Consider the following 14026-nt stretch of genomic DNA (forward strand, 5'->3'; position numbering starts at 1 on the left):
TTAAGCCTCTAAAAAGGCACAAGGCTTTGACAAGGTTTCGGAAGCCCAGGCTTTTCTGACCAGGCAGCAAGATGTCATGTGTCTCCAAATATAGAGAATAACCCTTCACCGAAGTGATTTAGACCATCCCTAAGGGACCACAGCTCTCTCCCACGTCCAAACTTGTCTGTGTCTATGAATGTCAAAAGAGGAAGAAAAAAAAAAAAGGCAGAAAGCAGGACAGAACTGAAGTCTTATTTATCGACCCTGTGGTCCACCCAGCCTCTTGGGGAACTTACCTTCCATGACCACACGTTGACAATCATGTCATGCTGGTACCCCACTGAAACGATGTACTTGGAGCTGGGGGAGAACGCCACACAGGCCACACCATACTTGTGCTCCTGGAGCTCGGCCACCTGGGTCCGCTCGGCCACATCCCATACCCGAACGGCAGGCATGTGTCCACTCTGGAAGGGACAAGGACAGGCACAGAACAGGAAACGTAACTCCTGAGGTCAGTTCTGACAGATTCAAGCATGTAAAAATGTGTGAGCTTGGAAAAAGATGTATAGATGTTGGAATCACCATAGAGAGCTTAGGACTCACTTCCTTTGACTCTTCGAAGCCCAAGGTGAGACTGCAAATCTAATGAGCATGAGCATTTCAGCAAGTCCCTGAAAGAATTAAAAAAAAATCCTCCCCTCCTTCAATCTTTCTTACCTCCCCCCCAAAACAGCCAAAGACTAGAACAATACTTTTCATGCAAATCCCTGATCTTTGCAATGGGAACTCACAGCTAGCTCACAAAAAGCATTACGTGACACCATATTTCTGGACTTAGTGAACCCAAAAATCCTCACATCCTCTGCCCCTAACACAACATGGATATTGGAGATCTCGAACCAGGTCACATCTTCACTAAAACATGATGTGACTGTTTGTCAATTATCGCACAGCACCTCTGGAAGGCCTATGGGATGCTAATAGCATCATTTCCACCACAAAGGTAACCGCAGGAATGCCTGCTGCCTGAACAAACGTGGGCAAGGCAGTGTCAGACACACAGACATGGAGGCAACAGACACTCTGTTTTTAAACTTGTTCTCCAGAGAAACAGCAGGTCATAGACTCCAGAAATGCCAATGCAGCACCTTCTGCCAGACAATTCAATTTTTTTTCTTTAATTATTTGTTATTAAATCAAAATAAAATGAGAAGTACAAGGCAAGCTGAAATGCTGGCCAGGAATGTGCCTGACAGGCAAATCCTACTCAAGAGCTTATTCATGAATTCATATAGAAGTATGTCAAAAAGGTAGCTTGCAAGACAACATATCCATGGCAACAAGGCGAAATGGTGCCTTTTCTGATCAGGGTTAAGTAAATCATTTGATTGCGTGGGAGAGGCAAGTCTGATCACAAGAAGGAGAAATCAAAGCTTTAGAAACTCAGAACTGTAAATGTTTAGTTGTCTCACTTAACAGCTTTGCCAAGCAACTTCTTGCAGCCTGGAAAAGTGCTGTGGTCAGATTTTACTGTATTTGGTGCAGTTGTTCTTACACGGCAGAGCTCACGTCTCAAGGATGCTGTCAAGATGTTACAATGAGCCAAACAAGCTGCTCTTCAAAATAATTGCTCTACTTTAAAATATGTATTTCCCAGCACCTTAGTGTCCACCCCAAGACATTGGTAAATTGATTCATATTCAGTAACATAACAGATGCTCACCAACAGCAAGCTCTATGCGAGTCCCATGGACAAGGGATTTACACCTCCACAGGGAGAAACAAAAAAATCCATTTTCTTCCGCATTTAAAATATTCAAGAGACATTTAATATGTATGGCAGGCCAAGGAACAACCTCTGTAGCCTCTCTCCTGAGGAGCCAGTCATGCAGAAAACTAAGGTGTACTATGCAGAATTAGCACAAGGCCTAAAATTGATCTTCACAAACTGAACTCAGTAACTGAACTCAGCCCCATTTCCCAATGGGACCTCCCACAGGACAGAGGTTGAGTTAAGAGACTGCTGACACCAGCAGGGGGCACAACTGTACAAATTAATAATTCAAATTTCAGGCATTTGGGATACCAAAAAGAGAAGTGGTTTTAGAACAGGCAAGCCAAGACACGTTTTGCAACATGGCAAAAAAGCTTTCAAGTATAACTGGAAAGACTATTTTTAATCAAAGCTTGCCTTTTACCTGAAAACAGTTTCAAACTGAAATGTTTAGGCTGTCAGTAGGAAAAATGGCCACTTCATTTTTCACTACTTTTCCTGCCCCACATGACAAGAATAGAGAAGCAGAAATTAACAAAAAAAAATCCACAACCACCAAGATCATCAGAACAGGACACTGGGGAGAAAAAGATATATAATCCTTTTATAAATAAATAAAATATATGCATACACACACAGATATAAATATATATATATATAAATGTTATATACATTAAGACTTCTCGAGTGTAAGGAGGGATTAAAAACCCAAAAGTTTCAGCTGTAAAATCTCATCTTGTCACTAAAAGAAGGTAATAACAACACAAAAAAAACTGATGCTCTGATGGAAAATTTGCCCTTACTTCTGTTGTGTTGAGGTAACCTCCATCCAAAATACTATCATTTCTATCCTATACCTGATCAACAGGGATCCAGTCCTAGCTAGGGAACCACCCACTGACATGACAGCTGCCATCACAGCAACCAAACTAGGGACCTCTGGAGTGAACAGCCTCATTCTTGACAGCTTTAACACAGGGTTGTGATGTACTTCTCTGTGGTTGAGGCTCAGGAGGGGACCTGTTTTGCACATGTTCACCAACGGCTTAGAGAGGCACAGAGTCTAGCAGTAAATTACCATTAGTAACACAAAAAAGCAAACTGAGCCCAACCATAAGGGGGACAGTCAACATTTTTGTGGATTTTTAGCATCAAGTAATTCCAAACTCATGACACACAGTCCATGTCTTGCACTTCTAATGCAGAACAGACACACAGTGCAGTCATCCCTATTCTCCCCCATAAGCATGTTTGAAGAGAGGAAGCAATTGTCGCCAGCAGCCAAGCACACAATGCCAAACCACAGGCACCAGCATCTTTTGTCGCTATTCCTAAAGCTCCATTCCACATGCACTTTTCACTTTTTCCACAACACACTTACTGGCTTCAATTACTTCCTGAAATCCTAAAGGGACTATCCTAAACTCAATCCAAGAATAAGGACCATCCAAGTCCTCTTCATTCATGCTAGAGTAGAGCAGTATTTTGTATTCCTTGACTTATTTTCACTCTACCTTCAGCTCACAGAGGCCACCCCAGAAGACTCACTCCCCTAAGCTGACCAGAGGCAACAGCACATCAGAACACGCTTAGCAGGAGCACCCAAAGCCACCCACAACTCAGTAGGTCCACACAGAGATGGAACACTAAAATAGATTTCTCTGTAACAAGGCAGCTCACAGGCTTGTTCTGTTGATATTTCAGTGGCCATAGTCCTGTCAAAAAGCAGAAAGGATTTTACAAGACTCAAAACCTCAACATTTTCTCTTTCTAACATCCTCTGCCCTACTCTGAAATGGGATGGACAAGGTGTACCCTCCTTGCTCTCACACTTACCTCTCCTGTAACCAGATATTTTCCATCTGGAGAGAAAGCAAGGGCTGTGATTGTTTTCCTAAAACAAAAAGAATGACATTGAAACATTTCCAGCGTGCAGTTTCAATTCAATATGTCATGACTGGGGAGGAGGTCAGGACAGACTAGAAGAAAAGCTCAAATCACACATAATAGCCTGCCAACAGTTTCTCTTTACCAGAAGTCTAACACTCATCATGGGGATTCCCTGCTGCCCAAATCTCTAGCAGCGTGCCTACAGCACCAGGAAATCTCCAAAAGTTGAGGTTCATCTTTATATCCATGCCTTTATTCCAGCTGCAGGGCCATATCACAGACTTGGCTCCAATAATAAGGTCGCAGTTTCAGGCAGAAAAAAATCATACACAGATACCATGGGGTTCTAGTGAGACCTCCTCCATGTCATGCCTTTTAAAACTTCCTCATGGGGCCACAATATTTATGAAGTGTTGCCTAGTCAGCAATAGCAGTTCACATTAGGAGGAGCTACAGGCAAACTGGCAGGCAGACTCTGCCCAAGGCAACTCTCACTGAAGGAATTTATCTGGGAGCAACAGTCTCCTCAGCAGCTCTTACACTTTGCTCAAGCCATAAAAACCTTGTAATTCACCTCCCACAGAGAACAAGCCCAGCTTGAAACTTCACTCACCTGGAGCTGTTTAAAATATGGTGTTGCTTATTTTTTCTAGGGTTGAACAGCACGACAACACACCTAGATGGAGGAAAGAAACAAAAGTGGTTGACATAACAGCCATGGGCATAAAGAAAAACAAACAGAGTCATCCTTGTTGGCAGAGCAGAAGCAAAGGTAGCCCCAAAGAGCTGTTCCATCCCCTAATCTCACAGCCTGAGCTGTGGTTAGCTGGAAATTGCAAAGGAAAAGAGTAGCTCAGGGAAGAAATCCCAAGCCTCTCTCACATTGAAGAGTACTGTACCATAAATTATCTTCTAGCATCTGCGAGCGCCAACTCTCCGACTGCTCAAGCTAGACAGAAAGGTTAATTATGAAAGTCTGTGCAATGGCCCCAAGTAGATTAGGTTCCCCATCCCCTGCCATGAAAATGACACTATGTTCTGGACACCAAACCAGCATGTTTCTCAAGTGAGAAAACTGGAAACAATGGAAGAGGTGATCTTTTGAAAACGTTCTCAGGAAAAAAAATCTAATTTTCTGTGCCTTGCCCTTTTTTCTGCCCCTGTGCCCAACACAAGACAGTACAAAGTCGTTGAGTATAGCACAAGAGGTCACTGGCCAGTTAGGTAGTGAGAAATATGATGTCGGAACCTGCTGACCCAAGAGACAAATATCTGAATAAACAACTTGCTCGGGGGCTCTGCAGAAGTCTCTCAGCGAGATGAACTGCCAAAGCAAAAAGCAGTAACCTCTTATTAAGCAATATAATCACCTCCATCAGGAGCAGAACAGTCAGTGATCGGGAGAGGGGGTGAAAGAGAAAAGGCCCCACTTCCCCACAAATCCTACCAACAGCACCTTGCTTTGGAGCCTCTGCCCACCACGAGCAGCCCAGAGCACTCCTGGGCACTGCCTCTTCCCCACTCTCTGCACAATTTTTTAAAATCTTCATGAACCAGCCTCTGTTTTGAAGAAGAGAACAGCAGCCAGTTGTAACAGGAACACACACAGCTCCAGCCGCCCCCTCATAAAAGCCTTAAGCGTCAACAAGTGAAAAAAAGGAAGAAAAAACTGGCCTTAGGTAGAACAACCAATCACTCTCTAATGACTTTGCACCCTACCTTCCTTCACCTCTAAAACAGAAATTGCAGTTTTTGTCTCTCCCTCTATGAGAGGAGAGGCTGCCTGCCACGCACTGCCGGGCTGTGACAGTCCTGGCTGCTTCCTCTGCTGCAGTGCCATCAGAGCACTGAAGGCTGCCCCCACGCCCCAGCTCCAACAGCCCTCGCCGCATCAGGGACTTCGGTCACATCACCGTCGCATCGGTGTGAGTCACGGTGCACGGGGCCTGCCCACAGCACGCACCAGGCTGCGGGCATCAGTCCCGGGGAGAAGCAGGCTGCACAGAGAACGCCTCAGCCTGACGCAGCCGAGCAAAAAGCCAAAAGCTGAAGCATCACAGAAAGCTGCTGCATCTACAGGCCTCGCAAATGTTTCCAAAGGGGCAGTGCACACTCTCAGGCGCAAGGATTTAGCCAGCATTAAGCACGCCTCAGTGCCATGCTGCCCAGGGCAAAGCCAGCATCCTTCAGGGCCCCCCTCCATGGTCTGCCATGGCAGCAGCTGGGGTCCAGGGTCGCAGGTGCGGCTCAGGTTTGACAAGGTCACAGCTGCAATGTCTCCGCAGGAGCTGGCATCTCCTTGCCTGGCCCAGGCAGTCAGCCTTTCACCTGCTCTGACAGGGCTACCCTGCCAGGAGCAGTGCAAATTTTAAACTGGAAAAGAGAGCACAAAGGAGGACTGATGTACCAAGAGCAAGTGTCTTTGGCTGTAACACTCAATCCCCCAAAGCTGTAACACTCAATTAACATCACTACCTCAAAGCGGACTCCAGAAAGGTACGAAAGCTTCAACCTCCAAAGCACCCACCGTGCACAAGATGTGGCCCCCTCATTAGACTACTCTACATTTCCACCTATGGTGCTCCTCAAGAATAGCCCTGATTGCCTACACACACACACACACACACACACACACACACACACACACACACACACAAAACAGAAGGCCAAGGCAATAAAGCACCAGGCTTTCCTGATACATTGAAGCAGGCAACCATGGTTGGAGAGGTAACCTTGTGGAACAGCAACAAAAGTGTAAATAAGCAGGTTGTTCAAACTGTCATCAAGCATCTCTGCTTTTTATGCCAGGGAACCAATCTGGAAAGTTTCAAGTCAAACCTATGCTATTTATTTCTATAGGATTAGGGTAAAAAAGTAGGTGTTTTGTGATTCAATATCACGAGACATGAAACAGGAAGTTAGCAGATGTGGAAATCTATCTAATTCCAAGCCTCTAGCTAATCAGAAAAGCAAGGCAAAAACCACACTATGTGAAGTTAGGTAGGGTTACATGGTCCAAAACCTGCGGAGTTAAGACAGAGATAAGTTGCTCGAAATAAGCTTCAGAAAATATTAGAAAGAATAAAGGAAAAACACAAAATCCTGTTGAAAGCTTTCCTACGCAGCTTTTTAATCCACGTCCCTTTGTATTTTATTACAGGGAACTTTGCACAAAAACAAGACATCATAGAAGTGAACACAATCTAGAAATACAGGAAAGACAGGCAAAAAACAAACCATGGTCTTCAAACCAAGCAAATAAACACACCATTTCCTAGAATAGTACAGTGAACAACTAGGGCCAGGGCTTTGCCTTTATTAACTTTTGCAGCTGAGCCTCTAGCCACTTACAATCATGAACTTTAGCTCAAATCCCCTCCACATTTGGCCATTTCCTTGCAAGGCTGTCTCCCTGCAGGCTTCCTTTCCCACTTCTTAGCTCTCAGTGAAGTCAAGACCCCACAGTGAAGATAAGGGCCACCCAGCTCACACACCAAAGGGAATCAACAAACCACTCCAAGAGTCACACAGGTTTTAATGTCAGACCACCAGTCAAACAGAGATATTTTAACTCTCTATTAAGGCACCGTTATGTTTGAGCCACCAAGTTTACAACCCATAGTTAAACCACTCTATGGTTGGGGTGGGGAGAGGATAAGAAATATCTCCTTACTAGTCAGCAAGTATTGACTTATGTCATGGAAAAGTAATTTTAACTCACAGACATACTGAAACAAAAGCACACATGGTTATGTTGAGTAGTAAACTAAACTTGCTTACTGGTTACAGTCTTCTATAGCCTTAACCAATAAACTGATTTAGCTAGGCTAAACTAATCTTTTAACCCTCATTTCTTAAGTTATCTGATACCCAACAAAAGCTACCCCACTGCTATGTTATCCCATAATGATTTTCTACCAACACCCTCCTGCCTACCCTACAAAAGAGCAAGGAAGACTTCAGCCAACTCAAAGATACCTTATTCAGCAGGATGGCAGCCACACACCACATAAATCTTACAGCAGGACACAGCTACTGTTCTGGGACTCAGGAGCACCTGACTTTGAAAGTTGGCTCATATTCAAAATATTTGGGAAGGTGTCTAATACACTCCATCCTAGAGAGCACATCTCTTTGAAGAGCAGCGATTAACTATTGCCAGCACTCTAACCTCTTCCAAGTGTTTGGGGCAGTCTCGACGCCTGCTCAGGCACTTGCAGCTCAGCTCTGCGTTGCCCCACAGCAGCCCCTGCAGCCCCCAGAGCCAGCAAGTCACTTTTGAGCAGAACCTGCTGCAGTTCCCCCTGCAAGTACAGTTACCAAGCCCTCAGGAGATTCAAAGCATCTATTCTTTTCTGTTTATGTTGGCTTTAATCTTACACTAATTGAAATAACAAAATATTTACCATGGAAAATTAATTGCATACAAAGCATCCACCCATCCATCCTCTATAGCATCTGCTTCTTCATAAGACTATGGTCAGCCTTTTACAGCCAAAGAGGTGGAAGGAACACATGGGAAGACAGCATTGATCTTTTCATTCCTAACTTCCAATTGTAGATGTAGACCAAGTAAAGTACTTCAAGTCTGCACTTCTATGATGGTCTCATCACCTCCTCCTTACCCCCACACCTTCCCTGAATTTAAGCTCTCAAAGCAAATTCAAGTTCTCAGGACACCCTTCTCTAAAGAAAATTTCTTAAATGCTAGTGGCAACACAAATACTAGCACTAGCTCCAGAAAAGCCTTATATGGGACCTGTACAGAGAAACATTGAGCCTGGTGCACACTGGCTGTTTAGAAGGTGAACGCTGTTAGCATCCTTGCTTCAGCACAAAACCGTATCTTCTCTGCAGCTGTGGACAGAGCTTAATGACCACATCTTTTGATCCATGACTATATCCTGATTTGCAAGACATTTATAGAAACCTTCCACTGCTGTGTGGATTACTGCTGTACAAGCCATGTCCTAGCCAGTTGAGATCAGGTATCCAGTTTGTTTGCACATTGGTTCCTGCAGAGGGCATTGGCAACTGCACACATATTTAGAAGTATTATTTCTAGGTCTATGATGTCATCCACAACCTTCAAATACACCTTCCTGATACAAGCAGCGTTTAAAAAAAAAACTTGGCACTTGGCTGTGAGATGTCTCCCAGGACTCGTCTTTCTTGTGGGGCATTCAGGTAACTTTAGACAAACACACACAACATTCAGAATTGGTTCTCAGAGCCATGTCAGAGGTTCTTGCAGACAACCTGAGCTTTCTCCATCAGGAAGTCCGTTTGGGACAGCCAACAAAGAAGCAGAGAAAGGTTCCTTAGAGAGTTTGCCAAACCTCCATGAAGGCACAGCCCTATGTTATATATGCACAATTATGCACCACACATGCAGATATAAGGCTGGTGTCTTTCACAGGGGGTTTGCTACAGTTTCCATTGGCTCCAGCAAAAAGAAAGAAAAACAAAACATACAAATGCAGCAATTTCCCTAAGCTAAATATAAGAGCAGGATCAGACGTCGATATCACATTTACACAAAGTATCTAAGTCAGCAGCACTGGGTCACTCCAACTCCTCCTGCCCTCCCGCCTCTTACTTCTGTCTCTCCTCCTCCCAGCTCTGCTCCTGCTCTTCCCCAAACCCTAGTGTCTCTGCATTTTACTGTCCCTTCTCATCCTCCTCCTCCTGTTTCCTCGCACATCCCTAGTCTCAGCTGCCCTTCCCCCACCCGCCTGCTCCCTCAACCCTCTTCAGCAAGCTAATAGAAAGCAGATTTCTGCCAGCATCAGCTTTCCTCTTTCCTTCCTCTGCTGGCCACCCCCCTCCCCAGAGGGTTTGGGAAGACCAAAAGTCAGCGATGGCATTCCTTTCCCAAGTTATCCATCAATCCAGTCTTGCCGTGTCTCGTGGGACACATGCATGGAGGCAGAGTTCATGAGTTGAGTCCTCCTCGATTAGCTAAATGCACACAATCTAGGTGATAATGCTATATGGAGAAAAGAAAACTCCATTCAGACTAAACAAATTTCTTTTTTGCTACAACATCCTCCTTTCATGCTGCTGCAAGAATAAACGAAAAGAGCAAACAGTCCCATCCCTTCCATACTGGTCCATTTCTCAATTCATACTCCGTTCTCTTCCCAAGACCCAAAGCTATTCAAGTGGGAGTGCAATAGTTTCCTATGCACTAAACGCATACTGGGAGAAGGGAGAAGGGAGAAGGGAGAAGGGAGAAGGGAGAAGGGAGAAGGGAGAAGGGAGAAGGGAGAAGGGAGAAGGGAGAAGGGAGAAGGGAGAAGGGAGAAGGGAGAAGGGAGAAGGGAGAAGGGAGAAGGGAGAAGGGAGAAGGGAGAAGGGAGAAGGGAGAAGGGAGAAGGGAGAAGGGAGAAGGGAGAAGGGAGAAGGGAGAAGGGAGAAGGGAGAAGGGAGAAGGGAGAAGGGAGAAGGGAGAAGGGAGAAGGGAGAAGGGAGAAGGGAGAAGGGAGAAGGGAGAAGGGAGAAGGGAGAAGGGAGAAGGGAGAAGGGAGAAGGGAGAGAAGAGACATAAGAACAAACTTTTTCACACTGGTTGCCAAGGGAGGCTTGATCAGTGTGAAACAGAAAATCAACATCAGCTTTTGTAGATGCTATGGGTTAACGGTGATGGGAGAGGATGTGCACACTGAATATGTAAACTGAAGAAGTATTTTCATGCAAACTATATTAATTAAATGCATTTTGAGAAGAAAGGCATATCTATTGAGAGGTTAAGACTTAGGTGTCACTACCTGAGCGTAACAGCCTTTGGAGCTCACTGCACCAAACCATGACCAAAAAGACTGGAAGGGTAGGAGCCTCAGAGATGCAGTTACATTCACCCTTCAGAAACCAACACAGGCTAATGGAAAGCCATGACTGCTGAATAAGAAACCCACTGTAAAAAGCAATGAAATGCAAATTTCAAATAATTGAAATGGCTCATGCATTTTGAGCGTCACTAGGCTAATAGTCTAGGAATCTCTGGTTGTCGAACAGTAGTAACATGGTGTGGCCTGGGGTGAGAGATTCCCAGGGGAATTTGTTCTGTTTAAAAGGTTTGTTGGCTCCCCAAATCTGTAGGACTGGGAGCTCAAACGCACCATGGAACAGGCTCTGCCCCAAAGCACACAAGAACGGCCATACCAGCTCCGACCAAAGCTCAGTATCTTGCCTCCAACAGTGGTCAATAGCACAGGCCTATGGAAGAACAGGGCACATTTTAGAGATAGTTTCCCAGACTACCCTCCCAGCCTCCAGAAATGTGACTTTGAGATTTCTTAAGCCACTGGGAGAAAAGACTCCTGTTATTTGCCCCATATTCCAGCATCACGTTACCCTCATCCAAACTGAGTTTTAACCAGCTAGCTCCCTCGCCCACTAGATTCTCTCTTACATGGTTAGATCTGTGGGTAAAAACCTAGAGCTGGATGCCTTCAGGCTCTTCTTCATAATCCCTTAGACAAAAGGGGAAATCACAGGGGAATCCTGTGGTACAGCACCTGAAAGCATCCAGTGCTAAAACATAACCCTGCTATGCGATTCCCACCTACAGACCCGGTGATAACTGCAGGGATGGTGGAAACTCCCCCTGGCCAAGAGTAACAGACAACAGATTTAAAACTGCTCATTTGCCCCTACTCTTGATCATTTGGCAGTGTAGAAGGAAGGAATGTATCTACTCAAATATTCTGGGCTTACATGGCTTAATCTGGTATTCCAGGTGCATACCAGGCAGAGCTGAAGACAGCTTGTCGACAGGCTCCTTGCAGGACCTGTGCATCAACGCACAAAATGTAGATCCTCTACCAAACCAGCAGTGGCAGTTTGCACGCATTCATAAGACAGTGCCTCTTCTCACAGTCCACAGCTGGAAGCTCTTGCTCTCCTTCCTAGCCTCCAACCACTCCCCTCTCTCAAGGATTTGGGCAGCAATAGCCCCTATTTCTTCCCCTTTCCACATCACCATCACAGGGCCTTTCTCTCCGCAATTCCTCCATATGCAATGACAGCAGGAAAGTTGGTTGCACCAACACACAAGAAGAGCAGAAGCAACACAATAAATCTAGTCCAGAGGAATGCAGGGCAGAACTGACAAGAAGGATTTGCAGGGATAATCCTCACAAAGACAAAGGCCACCTCTGCTCCCCCCACCATTTCAGTCTCTCCTGAACCCACGTCACCCAGTTACTGATGGGCCAGATAAGCCCAGTATGAGGGAACACAAGATGGAAGAACCTACATAGCCTCTCTCTTCTCAATCTCTGTCCAGTGCCATTTGCTTTGCACGACCATAAAGTAGGCTCTGATGACTCTCCTCACTTGGGGTAGGGTAACACTAGTGACAGCTCAGTTCTCATTCATCCACACTAAGATAGAAGAGCAAACCACGCAAGAGAACTGCTCTATCCCCAGATATACGAGCCTCAAAAGCTTCCCCCCACACCCAACAAGTGCCTATATGATCTGATGACATCCAGACAACCAGGCAGCTATCCTCCTCGCCATCTGGAGCTTCCACTGGCAGCTCTCAACAGCCCCTTTACATCTACCAGATTATTTCTTTAAGAGCAACCAGCTATGTATCTGACCTCAAGCCGCAGATGTCAGAGGACAGGTGAACAGATTTGAAAGACACCCAAAATACTTCAAAATAAGGCTTAGAAATCCCCAACCTATAAAGGGATGAAAAAAAAAAAAATCTAACACAGAGCAGAGATGGTGACTGCACATCAACCCAGGACTCTCTTCTTGCATACAAATAGACATCACTGAAGTTCCCAGCTAGAACAGGAACACAGAGGAAAAACTCAGAGGGCTGAAAGATCCCTCCTATCTGCCCCGTAACAGAGCAAGGGCACAGCCTGCCCATAATGATCGGCCACAATTATTTCTAACTTGTCCAGCTGATCTTACTTCAGCATATCCTGGTCCCCTTGGAACCATCACATACATACTGCAGGGCACAGAAAAACTCCAAGCTAGGTTATTTCAAGGTCTGTTTGTAGGGAGACAGGGGAGCTTTAAAACTGGCAACCCTTCTAATGCTTGGCAAACAAGCACAGGAAGATGATTCAGGTAAACAAATTCCGGGTCCACACTTCACAGAAAATGGACACAGGGGCAAAAAACAGTCTAGGTCCTGTCTCCTGCTGGGTAAGTTGTATGCAACCCCACGGCAGCCATGCTGGAGCCAGGGACATGCAGTACCAGCGCCCCAGGGAAAGCGATGGCTTCTCGCAGAACACCACAGCGAGGAGGCACCTTTCTGGGAGGCAAAGAGCTATGCCAGAATGGCAACTGTGAAAGAACTGGACAAGAAATGTGTGTGGGGGAAACAAAGGGGAGAAAAGGGCTCAGAGAAAAAAACATTAAATCAGCTTACCAGCTGGGAATCATTACAAATGCAAAGAAGATGAAAACAATTTCAAATAATTGAAATGGCTCATGGCTGCCTAGTCACCAGTGATTCAGCAGGAACTCCACCTTCAAAATCTCTTGATTCCCATCAACACTGCAAAAGCCAGGGAAGGAAGAAAAACCTTACGGGTGAGACACATGTTACTTACAAACTTAGATACAGCATTGCCCAAATGGACCTGGGGACAGGCTATCTCCCCTACCTTGAAGAATCTCTCTCCTGCTCCTCCAAGCTGTAACACAGCTAGGTGGAACAGCCAAGCCATGCAAAGCACCAGCTACGCGTACATGCGCAGTACTGCGCGTCAGCCTGCAGGTCTGACAGGCCACAAAGAACATAAGGCACTGATGAAAAACCGCACACACACAAACCCACCACTGTTCACTTTCCTCCCTCCCTGAAAAAACACACTTCCCTAGGGGCAGGGAAGCAACGTCAGACAAACAACCTACAGTAAGTTTTAAATCAACAAGGCTGGGAGCAAGTGTTACAGAACTGTGTTTTATTTCAGCACAACTGGCAAATGCCCACTGACCACAAATTAGGACCAGCCCCAGGAGCTAGAGCAATAGGCAACTCAAGATAGGAAGGCTGAAGGAGTAAAAGGACTACTTGGACAGTTCACGAGAAGAAACTGTGTTCATCAGTTAGACAGGATGCAAAGTCCGAGCAGAACTTTACCAATCCCAGATGCTACCAAGAAGGTTAAAACAAATAGCTAGGATATGCCTGAAAAACCAGAGGAGCTTTGCACCAAGGAGGTGAATACAGCTTTTTCCAGGATGAATGCTACATGATCAGAGCATGTGTGTTGGCAAATTCCTCAGAAAGGACTTGCCTCCATATGCTGAGGACTTCTCCCAAAAAGTTACAGCTGTCACAGGCACATAACAAGTAGAAAAGAACAAGCCTTCGTCTTCACAGACCAGCCAAGACAA

At 45.5% G+C, this 14026-nt stretch overlaps 1 protein-coding gene across 2 annotated transcripts in view; it reads right to left on the reverse strand.

The window, feature by feature from the left end:
- Positions 1–14026, reverse strand: part of MAPKBP1 (mitogen-activated protein kinase binding protein 1) — a 103777-nt gene that overhangs the window by 46169 nt on the left and 43582 nt on the right. For both annotated transcript variants that reach the window (XM_064512598.1, XM_064512597.1), the window contains exons 4-6: positions 4263–4325; positions 3596–3653; positions 279–449 (exon numbers count right to left, since the gene is read on the reverse strand). In XM_064512598.1, the coding sequence (XP_064368668.1) occupies positions 279–449; positions 3596–3653; positions 4263–4325 (292 nt within the window). The remainder of the gene's footprint in view (positions 1–278; positions 450–3595; positions 3654–4262; positions 4326–14026) is intronic.

Source organism: Dromaius novaehollandiae, chromosome 5 (genome assembly GCF_036370855.1).
Source record: "Dromaius novaehollandiae isolate bDroNov1 chromosome 5, bDroNov1.hap1, whole genome shotgun sequence".
In the NCBI taxonomy this organism is placed as follows: Eukaryota; Metazoa; Chordata; class Aves; order Casuariiformes; family Dromaiidae; genus Dromaius; species Dromaius novaehollandiae.